A 25,733-nucleotide genomic window follows, 5' to 3' on the forward strand; every position below is an offset into this window, starting at 1 on the left:
TTGCAATGAGGAGAGTTGTGAAGTTGATCACCCTGGAGGGTTTGTGCCCATCCTAAAGACACAGCCCAACCACGTTGCGCCAGAAATCACTCCGCTGGCTCCCCCAGAGAGTGCACGGAGGCTTCCTGCTACATGGCAGAACTCAATCAATGCTCGAGCATCCGTGTACCATCGAAGCCTGCTGCATCAGTGGGAATTTCCATGGCTTTTCATCCCAGCGTCCAAGCGTGTAGATGTCTGGCCACAGGCTCCTTACCTTGTTCGGAAGGAGCCTCTAGGCTTGGAAGCGGGGTAGCAGTCGGAGGCGCGACGGCAGTCCCTTCTGCGTCTGAGCATCGTGTCAGGTTGCAGTACTCCCACCTGACATTGGGATCCGTCGTATAACAATAAGGGGCTGCCACAGGATCTGGATTCCTGCAGTAGTTCCTGATCAAGCCACTGGAAATTCCAAAACGATACACGTCACAAGAGGTGGGACAATATGCAGGGGCTCCCCACACCCTCTCTTTGGTGCTGCAACAAGGTCATTACCGGTGCCTTTCTAATATTCCCATTAAAAGTACCATATGATTGCCACAAGCACAAATGGCTCTCAATCACCAATCCTCTCTGCACAGTTCTCATAATTAATAGATTATTCTATTAAAAAAAAAAAACCTCTAAAGCAGCAAATGCTTCTTAGACACACTGAGATAGTACATACATGTGGCCAAAAAATGATCAGAGTATTCTCCCTCTGCCTTCTGCCCAATCCATCTCTCTGGAATAACTGGTATAGATTTTGATGTCTGTATTGTGGAATTGTTTATTCACACACAAATGTATCTCTATCTGTCTACCTCTCCGTATCTCTCTCCGTAGGACTTCATATGCTAATGTGCGAGTTGCAACTAACATGTAGTTCTTCAGAGAATACTTGGCATCCAGGAGGATAAGCTTTCCAGGTCAACCTTCACACTCCTGTACTCAAAACCTAGCGAAAAGGCTCTACCTTTCCCATGGAAAAGCATTGTGCAAATAGTATTACTGTCTGTCATTCCCATATCACATGGGTCAAGTTTCTGCAAGACTTCTCAAAGCTGCCCTAGAAAACTTGCTCCCAGGCAGGATGCAGTATCTCTGGAATGTGTTCCTGAGCAGGACCTTCTCTCCTGCTCTCAGTCTATCCTCTGCTGGCTGCAGCCACTCTGGAACTGAGGGAAAGGGGGATGAGTTGAAAGAACAGTGGGACCCACGGCATAAAGGAAGACGGCGGGGTACACTATGAGATCTGAAGATGTCAGACAGCTATGGAGGATTCAGAGAACAATGAATTAGGAGGCAAAGCAGTTGAGGAGTTTGGGCTGTGGGGATCTTGAAGCTTTCGCTCTTCCTTATGCCTCCCAAGAACGTTCCTCCAACCTCTCAGTGGCCTCACATTCATGACCTGTGGCTGCCTGAGAAAATGGGAAGTGTATCATGGGCCATGGGGATGCAACACTCTCTCTCTAGAGACTCTACACTTGTGTCCTAGTCTCAACCCCAGACCCTCCATTCCAGGAAGCTGGTTCAATGAGCAACGGGATGTACTAAGAACCCGAGCTCGTGACAAATTTCTTTCTTCCTTGGCTTCTCTCTTTTGAATACATGGAATATTCTTACTATGCAATACACCTCAGCGTTCAACACTTTGCGATTACTCTACGATTTGCAATATCCCTTTTAAACCACACAGTAACCTTTCATTAATATTACATACCATCGTGCATGAGGTAAGAAAGTTTCAATGGCACACTTCCAATTATTCCCTACATGATTTATGCTAAGTGTTCAAATTCTTACTTCTACAGGTGCAAAAATTAAACATATTGCTATCATTTTGTTTCAAGTAGTCAACTCTCATTTAAAAATATATAGAAATTTGGTCAAGAAAATATTTTGCATTTACATGTACATTTGCCAACTGCTGGGTTCTTCATTACGTGGGCTGCACAAAGTTCCCTTCTTGTGCTATTCTTCTTCTACCTCATTCCTTCAGGTCACCTCTCTTGTTACATCAGCCTGCTGATTCCAAATTCTTACAGTTTCCGCTTTCTTTTTGGGGACAGTGCACGGTATACATTTATGCAACATGGATGATCTTCAAGGCATTTTACTGCTATTTAGCACTCTTGGTTGATCTCTTCTTGTTCCCGTTTACCACATTAATAACATTCCCGGTACCTGGCTTCCAGTGTTTTTGACGAGAATGCATTAGCAATTTGTATCACTGTTCTCTTAGCAAGAAACAGCTTGTTTTTCCCCGGTTTCTCATAAGAAGTTTCTTCTTATTATACCTTCGTCTTCTTAACGTCAAACTGTGAAATACAAAACTGCATCATACTGGATTTTTTCTTTTTTTCGAAATCCCTATTTGATACATTGAGTTTCCTGTTTTTGAGATTTTGTTAACATTCTTCATAATTGAAAAGTTCTCGGCCAGCCTTGATTCCGGTATTTGTTTCTGTCCCTATCTCCCTTTCTCTTTTCTGTGACTTGCTTCCCACATGCAGGAAATCTTTTCCTATTTTGCAACATGTCTGTGAGCTTCAGTTGATTTTTTATTCCACTATTTCTTGAGGGTTGTGTGTGTGTGTGTGTGTGTGTGTGTGAACTTGTGAGTATTTGAGTGTGTGTGTATGGGTGTGTTGTGTGTGTGTGTATGCGTGTAGTTGGTTCTGTAGAATTGATTTTTGGTTACTTTCTTCTTCGGAAACGTCTACATTGATCAGGCGGCCATCCAGTAATTTTTTCATTGAAGACATAGCTTTTTATATTAGGTCTTTAATTTTATTTGGCTATTCTATACTGTTACTTTCTTTTGATATTTTATTTGTTTTGTTCCATATTCACCTTTTTGTAAATACTTGAAATAGTTATCATAGTGATATGTCAAATTTTCATGCCATTCTAATCATTTCTGTCATTCCCGCACCCGTTTGTATTGCCTGATTTATTTCCTGGTCATGGATCGCACGACATGCTTTTTCTACATGTAGTCACATTTTAAATTTAGGACTCACTCTGGGGATACCGCATAGCTCAGCCAGTGGACTTCGTTGTTTACTTCTAAAGAGAGTTGAGATTTCCTCTCACAGGCACTTCATTGACTTGGAACCCGATTTCATGCTTGGACACTTGCTTTTCAGCTGTGCAAGGGTTAGTCTGCAGCTGCCTTTATTCTAGTAATAGGCTAATTCTACTTTTAAACTATGGCTGTTCTGGGGTCTCCACTGAATTGGCAGTGTGTTCTGTGAGGACTCTCTCGTCTAGCTGGTAAGAACTCCAATATCCCAGAGTGCTATGTGATCTCTGTCTTCTTTATTGAGCTTGCTCTTCTCTTGCAGATGCTCTTTCTAAGGAAATGTTCTTTGCCATACGTTCTTGTGGAACCATTTTCTGTGCACATGCAGTGTCATGTTTAGCCAAGGACTGGAGGAGACTTCTATGCATATTTGTAGAGCTCCTTTCCTCCACAAACCAGTCCTTATTTGTAGCAGACCTAGAAAATTTCAACTACCAGAGTCATCACAAACTCCAATCCCTCTCCACCGTTCAGACAGATGGCTACAGTTTGCTTGGTTTCCACCACCTTGCTCTGCAGTGCAGGAAGGGTAACCAGGAAGAAAGCCAAGGCATCTATGGAGTTGAGCTCAACACTGCCCCTCTCTCAATGCTCTAGGTCCTCTACCAGCTGTTGTCCAACATATAGAAATGGTTTTTCCAGGTCTTTGCTAGTCACTTATGGCCAAAAAAATTGGCCAGAGTGCAGTCAGACTGGGGTTCTGTCCATCTACACATCCCTTTTACTTTTCAGCATCCCTCTCTTTGCTGACTCTCATCTGCCTTTTTGCCTTTGCTTTTCTCTCCCTGGGAACCCATATCCCTTCAGGCCACTGGTACTTAGGACCGAGTGTTCTTCTACCCATTGGAATATATGTAGATCTAGAAAGAGATAGATTCACCTCTCCATAAATATGCACACATTCTTTCCTCATATGCCCAGACAGAAAAGGCATACACAACCTTCCCTTCAGGAACTGGTAGTCAGAATAACACAATTCCAATTGGAAAGTCTTCATTGACCCTTGATAGGTGTTGTGGAAGGCTAATCTAAGTGTTTGGTCATTTGTCATTCTGACTGTTTTCTTAATGTGATGTCCTCGCCTCCAGATTTCCCTTCTGCTCCAGAAAACTACGAGGAAGGAGAGGCAGCTTCACATTTCTCTTCTCTCAGACCCTTAGCTCTAAGGCAATCATCCTGAGACATTTTGCTACACCAACTGCATCTGACACAAGTTGAGTTCGGAGAACTCATCTTGAAGCATGTCTCTTCCAACAGAATCTTCAGTTGGCCCTTTCTTCTCTTACGGTAAAGAACAAAGACATACCCATTTGGGTAGTTTTCTGGGGTCCGACTATGTGAGTGTGGTGTCATAGATGACCAAGCTTGGCAGGTTCTTCCTGTGACAGTCTTGAAGTATGTGCCTCGATAACTCTGTCCATTACCGTGGTAGCACTCCTGCACTCCAGGCCTTTGCTCAGTCGGTGCTGAAATGAAAACAGAAGAAATCATGATGAGTGTCTCTTAGAACAGGGAAAGATGTGAAGTCATTTATGACACAACCAGAAAGGAGTCTATGAGAATTACAACCGTTCTCTTTTCCTTATCCATAGGCAGATGGATATGAAAAAACCAACCAACAAACAAACACCAAAGCAACAGATTCCTACCATTCTAGAACCGTAGGAAGTTCTTGGAAATATTTCACCTGACACCTTAGAGAAACAGAACAGATCAGAATCCCTCTCATTGGAAAGTGTGCTCACGAGCAAGCACCTTTCTGGGAACCTCTACTGAATGTTCATGAGAAAGATGGGGCAGGAGCGAGCAAAGGGCATGGCATTTGGTAATGCGGGCTGCAGATGGTAATTGGCTGTCGGGGGCAGAGGTGGGGACAGACATGGACATTTTGCATGTTTCCCTAGACCGTTGATCATGAAAGCCAAGGCCTTTGGCTTCCGGGCCATGGGGCAGAAAACGCTCCTATACATCTGACTGAAGGCAAAGACACTTTGCTGCTCAGGGATGTGTGCAGGCCAAAAGCTTATTCCTTTGGAGGAAAGAGGGAATCCTCTCGTGCCCCGCATCCTGAATTGCAATAAAGTAGAAGTCTACTACTCTTTCTCTCCAGAACCCTCACAGGTACAAGTGCCATCAGAAAGACGTTTAAGAACACTGAGAAATCACTCCCTTCAAAGCCTAGGGCTGCAGAGCCTTAGAGCATTGGGAGCTCATGCACTGCTCCACAGACCCAGGACGATGCGGAATTATTGCAGCCCTGGTGGCTTTCTCCAGGGTGGCAGGCTCCAGAGCCACACTTCTGGGAATCTGGAATGCTGAAGATTGCACTGAATGCTTTCTACTTGAAGAAAGCCCAGGTAAAGCTTACTGGCTTGGAAAGAGTCACACACCCGACAGCATGATACAATGAAAATTTTGACTAGGACACTGAGAGAGCCCGGTTTGCAATGAGGAGAGTTGTGAAGTTGATCACCCTGGAGGGTTTGTGCCCATCCTAAAGACACAGCCCAACCACGTTGCGCCAGAAATCACTCCGCTGGCTCCCCCAGAGAGTGCACGGAGGCTTCCTGCTACATGGCAGAACTCAATCAATGCTCGAGCATCCGTGTACCATCGAAGCCTGCTGCATCAGTGGGAATTTCCATGGCTTTTCATCCCAGCGTCCAAGCGTGTAGATGTCTGGCCACAGGCTCCTTACCTTGTTCGGAAGGAGCCTCTAGGCTTGGAAGCGGGGTAGCAGTCGGAGGCGCGACGGCAGTCCCTTCTGCGTCTGAGCATCGTGTCAGGTTGCAGTACTCCCACCTGACATTGGGATCCGTCGTATAACAATAAGGGGCTGCCACAGGATCTGGATTCCTGCAGTAGTTCCTGATCAAGCCACTGGAAATTCCAAAACGATACACGTCACAAGAGGTGGGACAATATGCAGGGGCTCCCCACACCCTCTCCTTGGTGCTGCAACAAGGTCATTACCGGTGCCTTTCTAATATTCCCATTAAAAGTACCATATGATTGCCACAAGCACAAATGGCTCTCAATCACCAATCCTCTCTGCACAGTTCTCATAATTAATAGATTATTCTATTAAAAAAAAAAACCTCTAAAGCCGCAAATGCTTCTTAGACACACTGAGATAGTACATACATGTGGCCAAAAAATGATCAGAGTATTCTCCCTCTGCCTTCTGCCCAATCCATCTCTCTGGAATAACTGGTATAGATTTTGATGTCTGTATTGTGGAATTGTTTATTCACATACAAATGTATCTCTATCTGTCTACCTCTCCGTATCTCTCTCCGTAGGACTTCATATGCTAATGTGCGAGTTGCAACTAACATGTAGTTCTTCAGAGAATACTTGGCATCCAGGAGGATAAGCTTTCCAGGTCAACCTTCACACTCCTGTACTCAAAACCTAGCGAAAAGGCTCTACCTTTCCCATGGAAAAGCATTGTGCAAATAGTATTACTGTCTGTCATTCCCATATCACATGGGTCAAGTTTCTGCAAGACTTCTCAAAGCTGCCCTAGAAAACTTGCTCCCAGGCAGGATGCAGTATCTCTGGAATGTGTTCCTGAGCAGGACCTTCTCTCCTGCTCTCAGTCTATCCTCTGCTGGCTGCAGCCACTCTGGAACTGAGGGAAAGGGGGATGAGTTGAAAGAACAGTGGGACCCACGGCATAAAGGAAGACGGCGGGGTACACTATGAGATCTGAAGATGTCAGACAGCTATGGAGGATTCAGAGAACAATGAATTAGGAGGCAAAGCAGTTGAGGAGTTTGGGCTGTGGGGATCTTGAAGCTTTCGCTCTTCCTTATGCCTCCCAAGAACGTTCCTCCAACCTCTCAGTGGCCTCACATTCATGACCTGTGGCTGCCTGAGAAAATGGGAAGTGTATCATGGGCCATGGGGATGCAACACTCTCTCTCTAGAGACTCTACACTTGTGTCCTAGTCTCAACCCCAGACCCTCCATTCCAGGAAGCTGGTTCAATGAGCAACGGGATGTACTAAGAACCCGAGCTCGTGACAAATTTCTTTCTTCCTTGGCTTCTCTCTTTTGAATACATGGAATATTCTTACTATGCAATACACCTCAGCGTTCAACACTTTGCGATTACTCTACGATTTGCAATATCCCTTTTAAACCACACAGTCACCTTTCATTAATATTACATACCATCGTGCATGAGGTAAGAAAGTTTCAATGGCACACTTCCAATTATTCCCTACATGATTTATGCTAAGTGTTCAAATTCTTACTTCTACAGGTGCAAAAATTAAACATATTGCTATCATTTTGCTTCAAGTAGTCAACTCTCATTTAAAAATATATAGAAATTTGGTCAAGAAAATATTTTGCATTTACATGTACATTTGCCAACTGCTGGGTTCTTCATTACGTGGGCTGCACAAAGTTCCCTTCTTGTGCTATTCTTCTTCTACCTCATTCCTTCAGGTCACCTCTCTTGTTACATCAGCCTGCTGATTCCAAATTCTTACAGTTTCCGCTTTCTTTTTGGGGACAGTGCACGGTATACATTTATGCAACATGGATGATCTTCAAGGCATTTTACTGCTATTTAGCATTCTTGGTTGATCTCTTCTTGTTCCTGTTTACCACATTAATAACATTCCCGGTACCTGGCTTCCAGTGTTTTTGACGAGAATGCATTAGCAATTTGTATCACTGTTCTCTTAGCAAGAAACAGCTTGTTTTTCCCCGGTTTCTCATAAGAAGTTTCTTCTTATTATACCTTCGTCTTCTTAACGTCAAACTGTGAAATACAAAACTGCATCATACTGGATTTTTTCTTTTTTTCGAAATCCCTATTTGATACATTGAGTTTCCTGTTTTTGAGATTTTGTTAACATTCTTCATAATTGAAAAGTTCTCGGCCAGCCTTGATTCCGGTATTTGTTTCTGTCCCTATCTCCCTTTCTCTTTTCTGTGACTTGCTTCCCACATGCAGGAAATCTTTTCCTATTTTGCAACATGTCTGTGAGCTTCAGTTGATTTTTTATTCCACTATTTCTTGAGGGCTGTGTGTGTGTGTATGTGTGTGTGTGTGAACTTGTGAGTATTTGAGTGTGTGTGTATGGGTGTGTTGTGTGTGTGTGTATGCGTGTAGTTGGTTCTGTAGAATTGATTTTTGGTTACTTTCTTCTTCGGAAACGTCTACATTGATCAGGCGGCCATCCAGTAATTTTTTCATTGAAGACATAGCTTTTTATATTAGGTCTTTAATTTTATTTGGCTATTCTATACTGTTACTTTCTTTTGATATTTTATTTGTTTTGTTCCATATTCACCTTTTTGTAAATACTTGAAATAGTTATCATAGTGATATGTCAAATTTTCATGCCATTCTAATCATTTCTGTCATTCCCGCGCCCGTTTGTATTGCCTGATTTATTTCCTGGTCATGGATCGCACGACATGCTTTTTCTACATGTAGTCACATTTTAAATTTAGGACTCACTCTGGGGATACCGCATAGCTCAGCCAGTGGACTTCGTTGTTTACTTCTAAAGAGAGTTGAGATTTCCTCTCACAGGCACTTCATTGACTTGGAACCCGATTTCATGCTTGGACACTTGCTTTTCAGCTGTGCAAGGGTTAGTCTGCAGCTGCCTTTATTCTAGTAATAGGCTAATTCTACTTTTAAACTATGGCTGTTCTGGGGTCTCCACTGAATTGGCAGTGTGTTCTGTGAGGACTCTCTCGTCTAGCTGGTAAGAACTCCAATATCCCAGAGTGCTATGTGATCTCTGTCTTCTTTATTGAGCTTGCTCTTCTCTTGCAGATGCTCTTTCTAAGGAAATGTTCTTTGCCATACGTTCTTGTGGAACCATTTTCTGTGCACATGCAGTGTCATGTTTAGCCAAGGACTGGAGGAGACTTCTATGCATATTTGTAGAGCTCCTTTCCTCCACAAACCAGTCCTTATTTGTAGCAGACCTAGAAAATTTCAACTACCAGAGTCATCACAAACTCCAATCCCTCTCCACCGTTCAGACAGATGGCTACAGTTTGCTTGGTTTCCACCACCTTGCTCTGCAGTGCAGGAAGGGTAACCAGGAAGAAAGCCAAGGCATCTATGGAGTTGAGCTCAACACTGCCCCTCTCTCAATGCTCTAGGTCCTCTACCAGCTGTTGTCCAACATGTAGAAATGGTTTTTCCAGGTCTTTGCTAGTCACTTATGGCCAAAAAAATTGGCCAGAGTGCAGTCAGACTGGGGTTCTGTCCATCTACACATCCCTTTTACTTTTCAGCATCCCTCTCTTTGCTGACTCTCATCTGCCTTTTTGCCTTTGCTTTTCTCTCCCTGGGAACCCATATCCCTTCAGGCCACTGGTACTTAGGACCGAGTGTTTTTCTACCCATTGGAATATATGTAGATCTAGAAAGAGATAGATTCACCTCTCCATAAATATGCACACATTCTTTCCTCATATGCCCAGACAGAAAAGGCATACACAACCTTCCCTTCAGGAACTGGTAGTCAGAATAACACAATTCCAATTGGAAAGTCTTCATTGACCCTTGGTAGGTGTTGTGGAAGGCTAATCTAAGTGTTTGGTCATTTGTCATTCTGACTGTTTTCTTAATGTGATGTCCTCGCCTCCAGATTTCCCTTCTGCTCCAGAAAACTACGAGGAAGGAGAGGCAGCTTCACATTTCTCTTCTCTCAGACCCTTAGCTCTAAGGCAATCATCCTGAGACATTTTGCTACACCAACTGCATCTGACACAAGTTGAGTTCGGAGAACTCATCTTGAAGCATGTCTCTTCCAACAGAATCTTCAGTTGGCCCTTTCTTCTCTTACGGTAAAGAACAAAGACATACCCATTTGGGTAGTTTTCTGGGGTCCGACTATGTGAGTGTGGTGTCATAGATGACCAAGCTTGGCAGGTTCTTCCTGTGACAGTCTTGAAGTATGTGCCTCGATAACTCTGTCCATTACCGTGGTAGCACTCCTGCACTCCAGGCCTTTGCTCAGTCGGTGCTGAAATGAAAACAGAAGAAATCAAGCTGAGTGTCTCTTAGAACAGGGAAAGATGTGAAGTCATTTATGACACAACCAGAAAGGAGTCTATGAGAATTACAACCGTTCTCTTTTCCTTATCCATAGGCAGATGGATATGAAAAAACCAACCAACAAACAAACACCAAAGCAACAGATTCCTACCATTCTAGAACCGTAGGAACTTCTTGGAAATATTTCACCTGACACCTTAGAGAAACAGAACAGATCAGAATCCCTCTCATTGGAAAGTGTGCTCACGAGCAAGCACCTTTCTGGGAACCTCTACTGAATGTTCATGAGAAAGATGGGGCAGGAGCGAGCAAAGGGCATGGCATTTGGTAATGCGGGCTGCAGATGGTAATTGGCTGTCGGGGGCAGAGGTGGGGACAGACATGGACATTTTGCATGTTTCCCTAGACCGTTGATCATGAAAGCCAAGGCCTTTGGCTTCCGGGCCATGGGGCAGAAAACGGTCCTATACATCTGACTGAAGGCAAAGACACTTTGCTGCTCAGGGATGTGTGCAGGCCAAAAGCTTATTCCTTTGGAGGAAAGAGGGAATCCTCTCGTGCCCCGCATCCTGAATTGCAATAAAGTAGAAGTCTACTACTCTTTCTCTCCAGAACCCTCACAGGTACAAGTGCCATCAGAAAGACGTTTAAGAACACTGAGAAATCACTCCCTTCAAAGCCTAGGGCTGCAGAGCCTTAGAGCATTGGGAGCTCATGCACTGCTCCACAGACCCAGGACGATGCGGAATTATTGCAGCCCTGGTGGCTTTCTCCAGGGTGGCAGGCTCCAGAGCCACACTTCTGGGAATCTGGAATGCTGAAGATTGCACTGAATGCTTTCTACTTGAAGAAAGCCCAGGTAAAGCTTACTGGCTTGGAAAGAGTCACACACCCGACAGCATGATACAATGAAAATTTTGACTAGGACACTGAGAGAGCCCGGTTTGCAATGAGGAGAGTTGTGAAGTTGATCACCCTGGAGGGTTTGTGCCCATCCTAAAGACACAGCCCAACCACGTTGCGCCAGAAATCACTCCGCTGGCTCCCCCAGAGAGTGCACGGAGGCTTCCTGCTACATGGCAGAACTCAATCAATGCTCGAGCATCCGTGTACCATCGAAGCCTGCTGCATCAGTGGGAATTTCCATGGCTTTTCATCCCAGCGTCCAAGCGTGTAGATGTCTGGCCACAGGCTCCTTACCTTGTTCGGAAGGAGCCTCTAGGCTTGGAAGCGGGGTAGCAGTCGGAGGCGCGACGGCAGTCCCTTCTGCGTCTGAGCATCGTGTCAGGTTGCAGTACTCCCACCTGACATTGGGATCCGTCGTATAACAATAAGGGGCTGCCACAGGATCTGGATTCCTGCAGTAGTTCCTGATCAAGCCACTGGAAATTCCAAAACGATACACGTCACAAGAGGTGGGACAATATGCAGGGGCTCCCCACACCCTCTCCTTGGTGCTGCAACAAGGTCATTACCGGTGCCTTTCTAATATTCCCATTAAAAGTACCATATGATTGCCACAAGCACAAATGGCTCTCAATCACCAATCCTCTCTGCACAGTTCTCATAATTAATAGATTATTCTATTAAAAAAAAAAAACCTCTAAAGCCGCAAATGCTTCTTAGACACACTGAGATAGTACATACATGTGGCCAAAAAATGATCAGAGTATTCTCCCTCTGCCTTCTGCCCAATCCATCTCTCTGGAATAACTGGTATAGATTTTGATGTCTGTATTGTGGAATTGTTTATTCACATACAAATGTATCTCTATCTGTCTACCTCTCCGTATCTCTCTCCGTAGGACTTCATATGCTAATGTGCGAGTTGCAACTAACATGTAGTTCTTCAGAGAATACTTGGCATCCAGGAGGATAAGCTTTCCAGGTCAACCTTCACACTCCTGTACTCAAAACCTAGCGAAAAGGCTCTACCTTTCCCATGGAAAAGCATTGTGCAAATAGTATTACTGTCTGTCATTCCCATATCACATGGGTCAAGTTTCTGCAAGACTTCTCAAAGCTGCCCTAGAAAACTTGCTCCCAGGCAGGATGCAGTATCTCTGGAATGTGTTCCTGAGCAGGACCTTCTCTCCTGCTCTCAGTCTATCCTCTGCTGGCTGCAGCCACTCTGGAACTGAGGGAAAGGGGGATGAATTGAAAGAACAGTGGGACCCACGGCATAAAGGAAGACGGCGGGGTACACTATGAGATCTGAAGATGTCAGACAGCTATGGAGGATTCAGAGAACAATGAATTAGGAGGCAAAGCAGTTGAGGAGTTTGGGCTGTGGGGATCTTGAAGCTTTCGCTCTTCCTTATGCCTCCCAAGAACGTTCCTCCAACCTCTCAGTGGCCTCACATTCATGACCTGTGGCTGCCTGAGAAAATGGGAAGTGTATCATGGGCCATGGGGATGCAACACTCTCTCTCTAGAGACTCTACACTTGTGTCCTAGTCTCAACCCCAGACCCTCCATTCCAGGAAGCTGGTTCAATGAGCAACGGGATGTACTAAGAACCCGAGCTCGTGACAAATTTCTTTCTTCCTTGGCTTCTCTCTTTTGAATACATGGAATATTCTTACTATGCAATACACCTCAGCGTTCAACACTTTGCGATTACTCTACGATTTGCAATATCCCTTTTAAACCACACAGTAACCTTTCATTAATATTACATACCATCGTGCATGAGGTAAGAAAGTTTCAATGGCACACTTCCAATTATTCCCTACATGATTTATGCTAAGTGTTCAAATTCTTACTTCTACAGGTGCAAAAATTAAACATATTGCTATCATTTTGCTTCAAGTAGTCAACTCTCATTTAAAAATATATAGAAATTTGGTCAAGAAAATATTTTGCATTTACATGTACATTTGCCAACTGCTGGGTTCTTCATTACGTGGGCTGCACAAAGTTCCCTTCTTGTGCTATTCTTCTTCTACCTCATTCCTTCAGGTCACCTCTCTTGTTACATCAGCCTGCTGATTCCAAATTCTTACAGTTTCCGCTTTCTTTTTGGGGACAGTGCACGGTATACATTTATGCAACATGGATGATCTTCAAGGCATTTTACTGCTATTTAGCATTCTTGGTTGATCTCTTCTTGTTCCTGTTTACCACATTAATAACATTCCCGGTACCTGGCTTCCAGTGTTTTTGACGAGAATGCATTAGCAATTTGTATCACTGTTCTCTTAGCAAGAAACAGCTTGTTTTTCCCCGGTTTCTCATAAGAAGTTTCTTCTTATTATACCTTCGTCTTCTTAACGTCAAACTGTGAAATACAAAACTGCATCATACTGGATTTTTTCTTTTTTTCGAAATCCCTATTTGATACATTGAGTTTCCTGTTTTTGAGATTTTGTTAACATTCTTCATAATTGAAAAGTTCTCGGCCAGCCTTGATTCCGGTATTTGTTTCTGTCCCTATCTCCCTTTCTCTTTTCTGTGACTTGCTTCCCACATGCAGGAAATCTTTTCCTATTTTGCAACATGTCTGTGAGCTTCAGTTGATTTTTTATTCCACTATTTCTTGAGGGTTGTGTGTGTGTGTGTGTGTGTGTGTGTGTGTGTGTGAACTTGTGAGTATTTGAGTGTGTGTGTATGGGTGTGTTGTGTGTGTGTGTATGCGTGTAGTTGGTTCTGTAGAATTGATTTTTGGTTACTTTCTTCTTCGGAAACGTCTACATTGATCAGGCGGCCATCCAGTAATTTTTTCATTGAAGACATAGCTTTTTATATTAGGTCTTTAATTTTATTTGGCTATTCTATACTGTTACTTTCTTTTGATATTTTATTTGTTTTGTTCCATATTCACCTTTTTGTAAATACTTGAAATAGTTATCATAGTGATATGTCAAATTTTCATGCCATTCTAATCATTTCTGTCATTCCCGCGCCCGTTTGTATTGCCTGATTTATTTCCTGGTCATGGATCGCACGACATGCTTTTTCTACATGTAGTCACATTTTAAATTTAGGACTCACTCTGGGGATACCGCATAGCTCAGCCAGTGGACTTCGTTGTTTACTTCTAAAGAGAGTTGAGATTTCCTCTCACAGGCACTTCATTGACTTGGAACCCGATTTCATGCTTGGACACTTGCTTTTCAGCTGTGCAAGGGTTAGTCTGCAGCTGCCTTTATTCTAGTAATAGGCTAATTCTACTTTTAAACTATGGCTGTTCTGGGGTCTCCACTGAATTGGCAGTGTGTTCTGTGAGGACTCTCTCGTCTAGCTGGTAAGAACTCCAATATCCCAGAGTGCTATGTGATCTCTGTCTTCTTTATTGAGCTTGCTCTTCTCTTGCAGATGCTCTTTCTAAGGAAATGTTCTTTGCCATACGTTCTTGTGGAACCATTTTCTGTGCACATGCAGTGTCATGTTTAGCCAAGGACTGGAGGAGACTTCTATGCATATTTGTAGAGCTCCTTTCCTCCACAAACCAGTCCTTATTTGTAGCAGACCTAGAAAATTTCAACTACCAGAGTCATCACAAACTCCAATCCCTCTCCACCGTTCAGACAGATGGCTACAGTTTGCTTGGTTTCCACCACCTTGCTCTGCAGTGCAGGAAGGGTAACCAGGAAGAAAGCCAAGGCATCTATGGAGTTGAGCTCAACACTGCCCCTCTCTCAATGCTCTAGGTCCTCTACCAGCTGTTGTCCAACATGTAGAAATGGTTTTTCCAGGTCTTTGCTAGTCACTTATGGCCAAAAAAATTGGCCAGAGTGCAGTCAGACTGGGGTTCTGTCCATCTACACAACCCTTTTACTTTTCAGCATCCCTCTCTTTGCTGACTCTCATCTGCCTTTTTGCCTTTGCTTTTCTCTCCCTGGGAACCCATATCCCTTCAGGCCACTGGTACTTAGGACCGAGTGTTCTTCTACCCATTGGAATATATGTAGATCTAGAAAGAGATAGATTCACCTCTCCATAAATATGCACACATTCTTTCCTCATATGCCCAGACAGAAAAGGCATACACAACCTTCCCTTCAGGAACTGGTAGTCAGAATAACACAATTCCAATTGGAAATTCTTCATTGACCCTTGGTAGGTGTTGTGGAAGGCTAATCTAAGTGTTTGGTCATTTGTCATTCTGACTGTTTTCTTAATGTGATGTCCTCGCCTCCAGATTTCCCTTCTGCTCCAGAAAACTACGAGGAAGGAGAGGCAGCTTCACATTTCTCTTCTCTCAGACCCTTAGCTCTAAGGCAATCATCCTGAGACATTTTGCTACACCAACTGCATCTGACACAAGTTGAGTTCGGAGAACTCATCTTGAAGCATGTCTCTTCCAACAGAATCTTCAGTTGGCCCTTTCTTCTCTTACGGTAAAGAACAAAGACATACCCATTTGGGTAGTTTTCTGGGGTCCGACTATGTGAGTGTGGTGTCATAGATGACCAAGCTTGGCAGGTTCTTCCTGTGACAGTCTTGAAGTATGTGCCTCGATAACTCTGTCCATTACCGTGGTAGCACTCCTGCACTCCAGGCCTTTGCTCAGTCGGTGCTGAAATGAAAACAGAAGAAATCAAGCTGAGTGTCTCTTAGAACAGGGAAAGATGTGAAGTCATTTATGACACAACCAGAAAGGAGTCTATGAGAATTACAACCGTTCTCTTTTCCTTATCCATAGGCAGATGGATATGAAAAAACCAACCAACAAACAAACACCAAAGCAACAGATTCCTACCATTCTAGAACCGTAGGAAGTTCTTGGAAATATTTCACCTGACACCTTAGAGAAACAGAACAGATCAGAATCCCTCTCATTGGAAAGTGTGCTCACGAGCAAGCACCTTTCTGGGAATCTCTACTGAATGTTCATGAGAAAGATGGGGCAGGAGCGAGCAAAGGGCATGGCATTTGGTAATGCGGGCTGCAGATGGTAATTGGCTGTCGGGGGCAGAGGTGGGGACAGACATGGACATTTTGCATGTTTCCCTAGACCGTTGATCATGAAAGCCAAGGCCTTTGGCTTCCGGGCCATGGGGCAGAAAACGATCCTATACATCTGACTGAAGGCAAAGACACTTTGCTGCTCAGGGATGTGTGCAGGCCAAAAGCTTATTCCTTTGGAGGAAAGAGGGAATCCTCTCGTGCCCCGCATCCTGAATTGCAATAAAGTAGAAGTCTACTACTCTTTCTCGCCAGAACCCTCACAGGTACAAGTGCCATCAGAAAGACGTTTAAGAACACTGAGAAATCACTCCCTTCAAAGCCTAGGGCTGCAGAGCCTTAGAGCATTGGGAGCTCATGCACTGCTCCACAGCCCCAGGACGATACGGAATTATTGCAGCCCTGGTGGCTTTCTCCAGGGTGGCAGGCTCCAGAGCCACACTTCTGGGAATCTGGAATGCTGAAGATTGCACTGAATGCTTTCTACTTGAAGAAAGCCCAGGTAAAGCTTACTGGCTTGGAAAGAGTCACACACCCGACAGCATGATACAATGAAAATTTTGACTAGGACACTGAGAGAGCCCGGTTTGCAATGAGGAGAGTTGTGAAGTTGATCACCCTGGAGGGTTTGTGCCCATCCTAAAGACACAGCCCAACCACGTTGCGCCAGAAATCACTCCGCTGGCTCCCCCAGAGAGTGCACGGAGGCTTCCTGCTACATGGCAGAACTCAATCAATGCTCGAGCATCCGTGTACCATCGAAGCCTGCTGCATCAGTGGGAATTTCCATGGCTTTTCATCCCAGCGTCCAAGCGTGTAGATGTCTGGCCACAGGCTCCTTACCTTGTTCGGAAGGAGCCTCTAGGCTTGGAAGCGGGGTAGCAGTCGGAGGCGCGACGGCAGTCCCTTCTGCGTCTGAGCATCGTGTCAGGTTGCAGTACTCCCACCTGACATTGGGATCCGTCGTATAACAATAAGGGGCTGCCACAGGATCTGGATTCCTGCAGTAGTTCCTGATCAAGCCACTGGAAATTCCAAAACGATACACGTCACAAGAGGTGGGACAATATGCAGGGGCTCCCCACACCCTCTCTTTGGTGCTGCAACAAGGTCATTACCGGTGCCTTTCTAATATTCCCATTAAAAGTACCATATGATTGCCACAAGCACAAATGGCTCTCAATCACCAATCCTCTCTGCACAGTTCTCATAATTAATAGATTATTCTATTAAAAAAAAAAAACCTCTAAAGCCGCAAATGCTTCTTAGACACACTGAGATAGTACATACATGTGGCCAAAAAATGATCAGAGTATTCTCCCTCTGCCTTCTGCCCAATCCATCTCTCTGGAATAACTGGTATAGATTTTGATGTCTGTATTGTGGAATTGTTTATTCACATACAAATGTATCTCTATCTGTCTACCTCTCCGTATCTCTCTCCGTAGGACTTCATATGCTAATGTGCGAGTTGCAACTAACATGTAGTTCTTCAGAGAATACTTGGCATCCAGGAGGATAAGCTTTCCAGGTCGACCTTCACACTCCTGTACTCAAAACCTAGCGAAAAGGCTCTACCTTTCCCATGGAAAAGCATTGTGCAAATAGTATTACTGTCTGTCACTCCCATATCACATGGGTCAAGTTTCTGCAAGACTTCTCAAAGCTGCCCTAGAAAACTTGCTCCCAGGCAGGATGCAGTATCTCTGGAATGTGTTCCTGAGCAGGACCTTCTCTCCTGCTCTCAGTCTATCCTCTGCTGGCTGCAGCCACTCTGGAACTGAGGGAAAGGGGGATGAGTTGAAAGAACAGTGGGACCCACGGCATAAAGGAAGACGGCGGGGTACACTATGAGATCTGAAGATGTCAGACAGCTATGGAGGATTCAGAGAACAATGAATTAGGAGGCAAAGCAGTTGAGGAGTTTGGGCTGTGGGGATCTTGAAGCTTTCGCTCTTCCTTATGCCTCCCAAGAACGTTCCTCCAACCTCTCAGTGGCCTCACATTCATGACCTGTGGCTGCCTGAGAAAATGGGAAGTGTATCATGGGCCATGGGGATGCAACACTCTCTCTCTAGAGACTCTACACTTGTGTCCTAGTCTCAACCCCAGACCCTCCATTCCAGGAAGCTGGTTCAATGAGCAACGGGATGTACTAAGAACCCGAGCTCGTGACAAATTTCTTTCTTCCTTGGCTTCTCTCTTTTGAATACATGGAATATTCTTACTATGCAATACACCTCAGCGTTCAACACTTTGCGATTACTCTACGATTTGCAATATCCCTTTTAAACCACACAGTAACCTTTCATTAATATTACATACCATCGTGCATGAGGTAAGAAAATTTCAATGGCACACTTCCAATTATTCCCTACATGATTTATGCTAAGTGTTCAAATTCTTACTTCTACAGGTGAAAAAATTAAACATATTGCTATCATTTTGCTTCAAGTAGTCAACTCTCATTTAAAAATATATAGAAATTTGGTCAAGAAAATATTTTGCATTTACATGTACATTTGCCAACTGCTGGGTTCTTCATTACGTGGGCTGCACAAAGTTCCCTTCTTGTGCTATTCTTCTTCTACCTCATTCCTTCAGGTCACCTCTCTTGTTACATCAGCCTGCTGATTCCAAATTCTTACAGTTTCCGCTTTCTTTTTGGGGACAGTGCACGGTATACATTTATGCAACATGGATGATCTTCAAGGCATTTTACTGCTATTTAGCATTCTTGGTTGATCTCTTCTTGTTCCTGTTTACCACATTAATAACATTCCCGGTACCTGGCTTCCAGTGTTTTTGACGAGAATGCATTAGCAATTTGTATCACTGTTCTCTTAGCAAGAAACAGCTTGTTTTTCCCCGGTTTCTCATAAGAAGTTTCTTCTTATTATACCTTCGTCTTCTTAACGTCAAACTGTGAAATACAAAACTGCATCATACTGGATTTTTTCTTTTTTTCGAAATCCCTATTTGATACATTGAGTTTCCTGTTTTTGAGATTTTGTTAACATTCTTCATAATTGAAAAGTTCTCGGCCAGCCTTGATTCCGGTATTTGTTTCTGTCCCTATCTCCCTTTCTCTTTTCTGTGACTTGCTTCCCACATGCAGGAAATCTTTTCCTATTTTGCAACATGTCTGTGAGCTTCAGTTGATTTTTTATTCCACTATTTCTTGAGGGTTGTGTGTGTGTGTGTGTGTGTGTGTGTGTGAACTTGTGAGTATTTGAGTGTGTGTGTATGGGTGTGTTGTGTGTGTGTGTATGCGTGTAGTTGGTTCTGTAGAATTGATTTTTGGTTACTTTCTTCTTCGGAAACGTCTACATTGATCAGGCGGCCATCCAGTAATTTTTTCATTGAAGACATAGCTTTTTATATTAGGTCTTTAATTTTATTTGGCTATTCTATACTGTTACTTTCTTTTGATATTTTATTTGTTTTGTTCCATATTCACCTTTTTGTAAATACTTGAAATAGTTATCATAGTGATATGTCAAATTTTCATGCCATTCTAATCATTTCTGTCATTCCCGCGCCCGTTTGTATTGCCTGATTTATTTCCTGGTCATGGATCGCACGACATGCTTTTTCTACATGTAGTCACATTTTAAATTTAGGACTCACTCTGGGGATACCGCATAGCTCAGCCAGTGGACTTCGTTGTTTACTTCTAAAGAGAGTTGAGATTTCCTCTCACAGGCACTTCATTGACTTGGAACCCGATTTCATGCTTGGACACTTGCTTTTCAGCTGTGCAAGGGTTAGTCTGCAGCTGCCTTTATTCTAGTAATAGGCTAATTCTACTTTTAAACTATGGCTGTTCTGGGGTCTCCACTGAATTGGCAGTGTGTTCTGTGAGGACTCTCTCGTCTAGCTGGTAAGAACTCCAATATCCCAGAGTGCTATGTGATCTCTGTCTTCTTTATTGAGCTTGCTCTTCTCTTGCAGATGCTCTTTCTAAGGAAATGTTCTTTGCCATACGTTCTTGTGGAACCATTTTCTGTGCACATGCAGTGTCATGTTTAGCCAAGGACTGGAGGAGACTTCTATGCATATTTGTAGAGCTCCTTTCCTCCACAAACCAGTCCTTATTTGTAGCAGACCTAGAAAATTTCAACTACCAGAGTCATCACAAACTCCAATCCCTCTCCACCGTTCAGACAGATGGCTACAGTTTGCTTGGTTTCCACCACCTTGCTCTGCAGTGCAGGAAGGGTAACCAGGAAGAAAGCCAAGGCATCTATGGAGTTGAGCTCAACACTGCCCCTCTCTCAATGCTCTAGGTCCTCTACCAGCTGTTGTCCAACATGTAGAAATGGTTTTTCCAGGTCTTTGCTAGTCACTTATGGCCAAAAAAATTGGCCAGAGTGCAGTCAGACTGGGGTTCTGTCCATCTACACATCCCTTTTACTTTTCAGCATCCCTCTCTTTGCTGACTCTCATCTGCCTTTTTGCCTTTGCTTTTCTCTCCCTGGGAACCCGTATCCCTTCAGGCCACTGGTACTTAGGACCGAGTGTTTTTCTACCCATTGGAATATATGTAGATCTAGAAAGAGATAGATTCACCTCTCCATAAATATGCACACATTCTTTCCTCATATGCCCAGACAGAAAAGGCATACACAACCTTCCCTTCAGGAACTGGTAGTCAGAATAACACAATTCCAATTGGAAAGTCTTCATTGACCCTTGGTAGGTGTTGTGGAAGGCTAATCTAAGTGTTTGGTCATTTGTCATTCTGACTGTTTTCTTAATGTGATGTCCTCGCCTCCAGATTTCCCTTCTGCTCCAGAAAACTACGAGGAAGGAGAGGCAGCTTCACATTTCTCTTCTCTCAGACCCTTAGCTCTAAGGCAATCATCCTGAGACATTTTGCTACACCAACTGCATCTGACACAAGTTGAGTTCGGAGAACTCATCTTGAAGCATGTCTCTTCCAAAAGAATCTTCTGTTGGCCCTTTCTTCTCTTATGGTAAAGAACAAAGACATACCCATTTGGGTAGTTTTCTGGGGTCCGACTATGTGAGTGTGGTGTCATAGATGACCAAGCTTGGCAGGTTCTTCCTGTGACAGTCTTGAAGTATGTGCCTCGATAACTCTGTCCATTACCGTGGTAGCACTCCTGCACTCCAGGCCTTTGCTCAGTCGGTGCTGAAATGAAAACAGAAGAAATCAAGCTGAGTGTCTCTTAGAACAGGGAAAGATGTGAAGTCATTTATGACACAACCAGAAAGGAGTCTATGAGAATTACAACCGTTCTCTTTTCCTTATCCATAGGCAGATGGATATGAAAAAACCAACCAACAAACAAACACCAAAGCAACAGATTCCTACCATTCTAGAACCGTAGGAAGTTCTTGGAAATATTTCACCTGACACCTTAGAGAAACAGAACAGATCAGAATCCCTCTCATTGGAAAGTGTGCTCACGAGCAAGCACCTTTCTGGGAACCTCTACTGAATGTTCATGAGAAAGATGGGGCAGGAGCGAGCAAAGGGCATGGCATTTGGTAATGCGGGCTGCCGATGGTAATTGGCTGTCGGGGGCAGAGGTGGGGACAGACATGGACATTTTGCATGTTTCCCTAGACCGTTGATCATGAAAGCCAAGGCCTTTGGCTTCCGGGCCATGGGGCAGAAAACGATCCTATACATCTGACTGAAGGCAAAGACACTTTGCTGCTCAGGGATGTGTGCAGGCCAAAAGCTTATTCCTTTGGAGGAAAGAGGGAATCCTCTCGTGCCCCGCATCCTGAATTGCAATAAAGTAGAAGTCTACTACTCTTTCTCGCCAGAACCCTCACAGGTACAAGTGCCATCAGAAAGACGTTTAAGAACACTGAGAAATCACTCCCTTCAAAGCCTAGGGCTGCAGAGCCTTAGAGCATTGGGAGCTCATGCACTGCTCCACAGACCCAGGACGATACGGAATTATTGCAGCCCTGGTAGCTTTCTCCAGGGTGGCAGGCTCCAGAGCCACACTTCTGGGAATCTGGAATGCTGAAGATTGCACTGAATGCTTTCTACTTGAAGAAAGCCCAGGTAAAGCTTACTGGCTTGGAAAGAGTCACACACCCGACAGCATGATACAATGAAAATTTTGACTAGGACACTGAGAGAGCCCGGTTTGCAATGAGGAGAGTTGTGAAGTTGATCACCCTGGAGGGTTTGTGCCCATCCTAAAGACACAGCCCAACCACGTTGCGCCAGAAATCACTCCGCTGGCTCCCCCAGAGAGTGCACGGAGGCTTCCTGCTACATGGCAGAACTCAATCAATGCTCGAGCATCCCTGTACCATCGAAGCCTGCTGCATCAGTGGGAATTTCCATGGCTTTTCATCCCAGCGTCCAAGCGTGTAGATGTCTGGCCACAGGCTCCTTACCTTGTTCGGAAGGAGCCTCTAGGCTTGGAAGCGGGGTAGCAGTCGGAGGCGCGACGGCAGTCCCTTCTGCGTCTGAGCATCGTGTCAGGTTGCAGTACTCCCACCTGACATTGGGATCCGTCGTATAACAATAAGGGGCTGCCACAGGATCTGGATTCCTGCAGTAGTTCCTGATCAAGCCACTGGAAATTCCAAAACGATACACGTCACAAGAGGTGGGACAATATGCAGGGGCTCCCCACACCCTCTCCTTGGTGCTGCAACAAGGTCATTACCGGTGCCTTTCTAATATTCCCATTAAAAGTACCATATGATTGCCACAAGCACAAATGGCTCTCAATCACCAATCCTCTCTGCACAGTTCTCATAATTAATAGATTATTCTATTAAAAAAAAAAACCTCTAAAGCCGCAAATGCTTCTTAGACACACTGAGATAGTACATACATGTGGCCAAAAAATGATCAGAGTATTCTCCCTCTGCCTTCTGCCCAATCCATCTCTCTGGAATAACTGGTATAGATTTTGATGTCTGTATTGTGGAATTGTTTATTCACATACAAATGTATCTCTATCTGTCTACCTCTCCGTATCTCTCTCCGTAGGACTTCATATGCTAATGTGCGAGTTGCAACTAACATGTAGTTCTTCAGAGAATACTTGGCATCCAGGAGGATAAGCTTTCCAGGTCAACCTTCACACTCCTGTACTCAAAACCTAGCGAAAAGGCTCTACCTTTCCCATGGAAAAGCATTGTGCAAATAGTATTACTGTCTGTCATTCCCATATCACATGGGTCAAGTTTCTGCAAGACTTCTCAAAGCTGCCCTAGAAAACTTGCTCCCAGGCAGGATGCAGTATCTCTGGAATGTGTTCCTGAGCAGGACCTTCTCTCCTGCTCTCAGTCTATCCTCTGCTGGCTGCAGCCACTCTGGAACTGAGGGAAAGGGGGATGAGTTGAAAGAACAGTGGGACCCACGGCATAAAGGAAGACGGCGGGGTACACTATGAGATCTGAAGATGTCAGACAGCTATGGAGGATTCAGAGAACAATGAATTAGGAGGCAAAGCAGTTGAGGAGTTTGGGCTGTGGGGATCTTGAAGCTTTCGCTCTTCCTTATGCCTCCCAAGAACGTTCCTCCAACCTCTCAGTGGCCTCACATTCATGACCTGTGGCTGCCTGAGAAAATGGGAAGTGTATCATGGGCCATGGGGATGCAACACTCTCTCTCTAGAGACTCTACACTTGTGTCCTAGTCTCAACCCCAGACCCTCCATTCCAGGAAGCTGGTTCAATGAGCAACGGGATGTACTAAGAACCCGAGCTCGTGACAAATTTCTTTCTTCCTTGGCTTCTCTCTTTTGAATACATGGAATATTCTTACTATGCAATACACCTCAGCGTTCAACACTTTGCGATTACTCTACGATTTGCAATATCCCTTTTAAACCACACAGTAACCTTTCATTAATATTACATACCATCGTGCATGAGGTAAGAAAATTTCAATGGCACACTTCCAATTATTCCCTACATGATTTATGCTAAGTGTTCAAATTCTTACTTCTACAGGTGCAAAAATTAAACATATTGCTATCATTTTGCTTCAAGTAGTCAACTCTCATTTAAAAATATATAGAAATTTGGTCAAGAAAATATTTTGCATTTACATGTACATTTGCCAACTGCTGGGTTCTTCATTACGTGGGCTGCACAAAGTTCCCTTCTTGTGCTATTCTTCTTCTACCTCATTCCTTCAGGTCACCTCTCTTGTTACATCAGCCTGCTGATTCCAAATTCTTACAGTTTCCGCTTTCTTTTTGGGGACAGTGCACGGTATACATTTATGCAACATGGATGATCTTCAAGGCATTTTACTGCTATTTAGCACTCTTGGTTGATCTCTTCTTGTTCCCGTTTACCACATTAATAACATTCCCGGTACCTGGCTTCCAGTGTTTTTGACGAGAATGCATTAGCAATTTGTATCACTGTTCTCTTAGCAAGAAACAGCTTGTTTTTCCCCGGTTTCTCATAAGAAGTTTCTTCTTATTATACCTTCGTCTTCTTAACGTCAAACTGTGAAATACAAAACTGCATCATACTGGATTTTTTCTTTTTTTCGAAATCCCTATTTGATACATTGAGTTTCCTGTTTTTGAGATTTTGTTAACATTCTTCATAATTGAAAAGTTCTCGGCCAGCCTTGATTCCGGTATTTGTTTCTGTCCCTATCTCCCTTTCTCTTTTCTGTGACTTGCTTCCCACATGCAGGAAATCTTTTCCTATTTTGCAACATGTCTGTGAGCTTCAGTTGATTTTTTATTCCACTATTTCTTGAGGGTTGTGTGTGTGTGTGTGTGTGTGTGTGAACTTGTGAGTATTTGAGTGTGTGTGTATGGGTGTGTTGTGTGTGTGTGTATGCGTGTAGTTGGTTCTGTAGAATTGATTTTTGGTTACTTTCTTCTTCGGAAACGTCTACATTGATCAGGCGGCCATCCAGTAATTTTTTCATTGAAGACATAGCTTTTTATATTAGGTCTTTAATTTTATTTGGCTATTCTATACTGTTACTTTCTTTTGATATTTTATTTGTTTTGTTCCATATTCACCTTTTTGTAAATACTTGAAATAGTTATCATAGTGATATGTCAAATTTTCATGCCATTCTAATCATTTCTGTCATTCCCGCGCCCGTTTGTATTGCCTGATTTATTTCCTGGTCATGGATCGCACGACATGCTTTTTCTACATGTAGTCACATTTTAAATTTAGGACTCACTCTGGGGATACCGCATAGCTCAGCCAGTGGACTTCGTTGTTTACTTCTAAAGAGAGTTGAGATTTCCTCTCACAGGCACTTCATTGACTTGGAACCCGATTTCATGCTTGGACACTTGCTTTTCAGCTGTGCAAGGGTTAGTCTGCAGCTGCCTTTATTCTAGTAATAGGCTAATTCTACTTTTAAACTATGGCTGTTCTGGGGTCTCCACTGAATTGGCAGTGTGTTCTGTGAGGACTCTCTCGTCTAGCTGGTAAGAACTCCAATATCCCAGAGTGCTATGTGATCTCTGTCTTCTTTATTGAGCTTGCTGTTCTCTTGCAGATGCTCTTTCTAAGGAAATGTTCTTTGCCATACGTTCTTGTGGAACCATTTTCTGTGCACATGCAGTGTCATGTTTAGCCAAGGACTGGAGGAGACTTCTATGCATATTTGTAGAGCTCCTTTCCTCCACAAACCAGTCCTTATTTGTAGCAGACCTAGAAAATTTCAACTACCAGAGTCAT

The 25,733-nt window shown here is 43.8% G+C and overlaps 1 protein-coding gene across 1 annotated transcript in view; it reads right to left on the reverse strand.

Annotated features, from left to right (window-relative positions):
- Positions 1-25,733, reverse strand: part of LPA (lipoprotein(a)) — a 261,628-nt gene that overhangs the window by 173,233 nt on the left and 62,662 nt on the right. Inside the window, 9 exon segments of the mRNA XM_063725300.1 lie at positions 257-438; positions 4,410-4,569; positions 5,802-5,983; positions 9,954-10,113; positions 11,346-11,527; positions 15,507-15,666; positions 16,899-17,080; positions 21,054-21,213; positions 22,446-22,627. Coding sequence (XP_063581370.1) covers positions 257-438; positions 4,410-4,569; positions 5,802-5,983; positions 9,954-10,113; positions 11,346-11,527; positions 15,507-15,666; positions 16,899-17,080; positions 21,054-21,213; positions 22,446-22,627 — 1,550 coding nt within the window.

The sequence above is a fragment of the Pongo abelii genome, chromosome 5, assembly GCF_028885655.2.
Source record: "Pongo abelii isolate AG06213 chromosome 5, NHGRI_mPonAbe1-v2.0_pri, whole genome shotgun sequence".
NCBI classification, from domain to species: Eukaryota; Metazoa; Chordata; class Mammalia; order Primates; family Hominidae; genus Pongo; species Pongo abelii.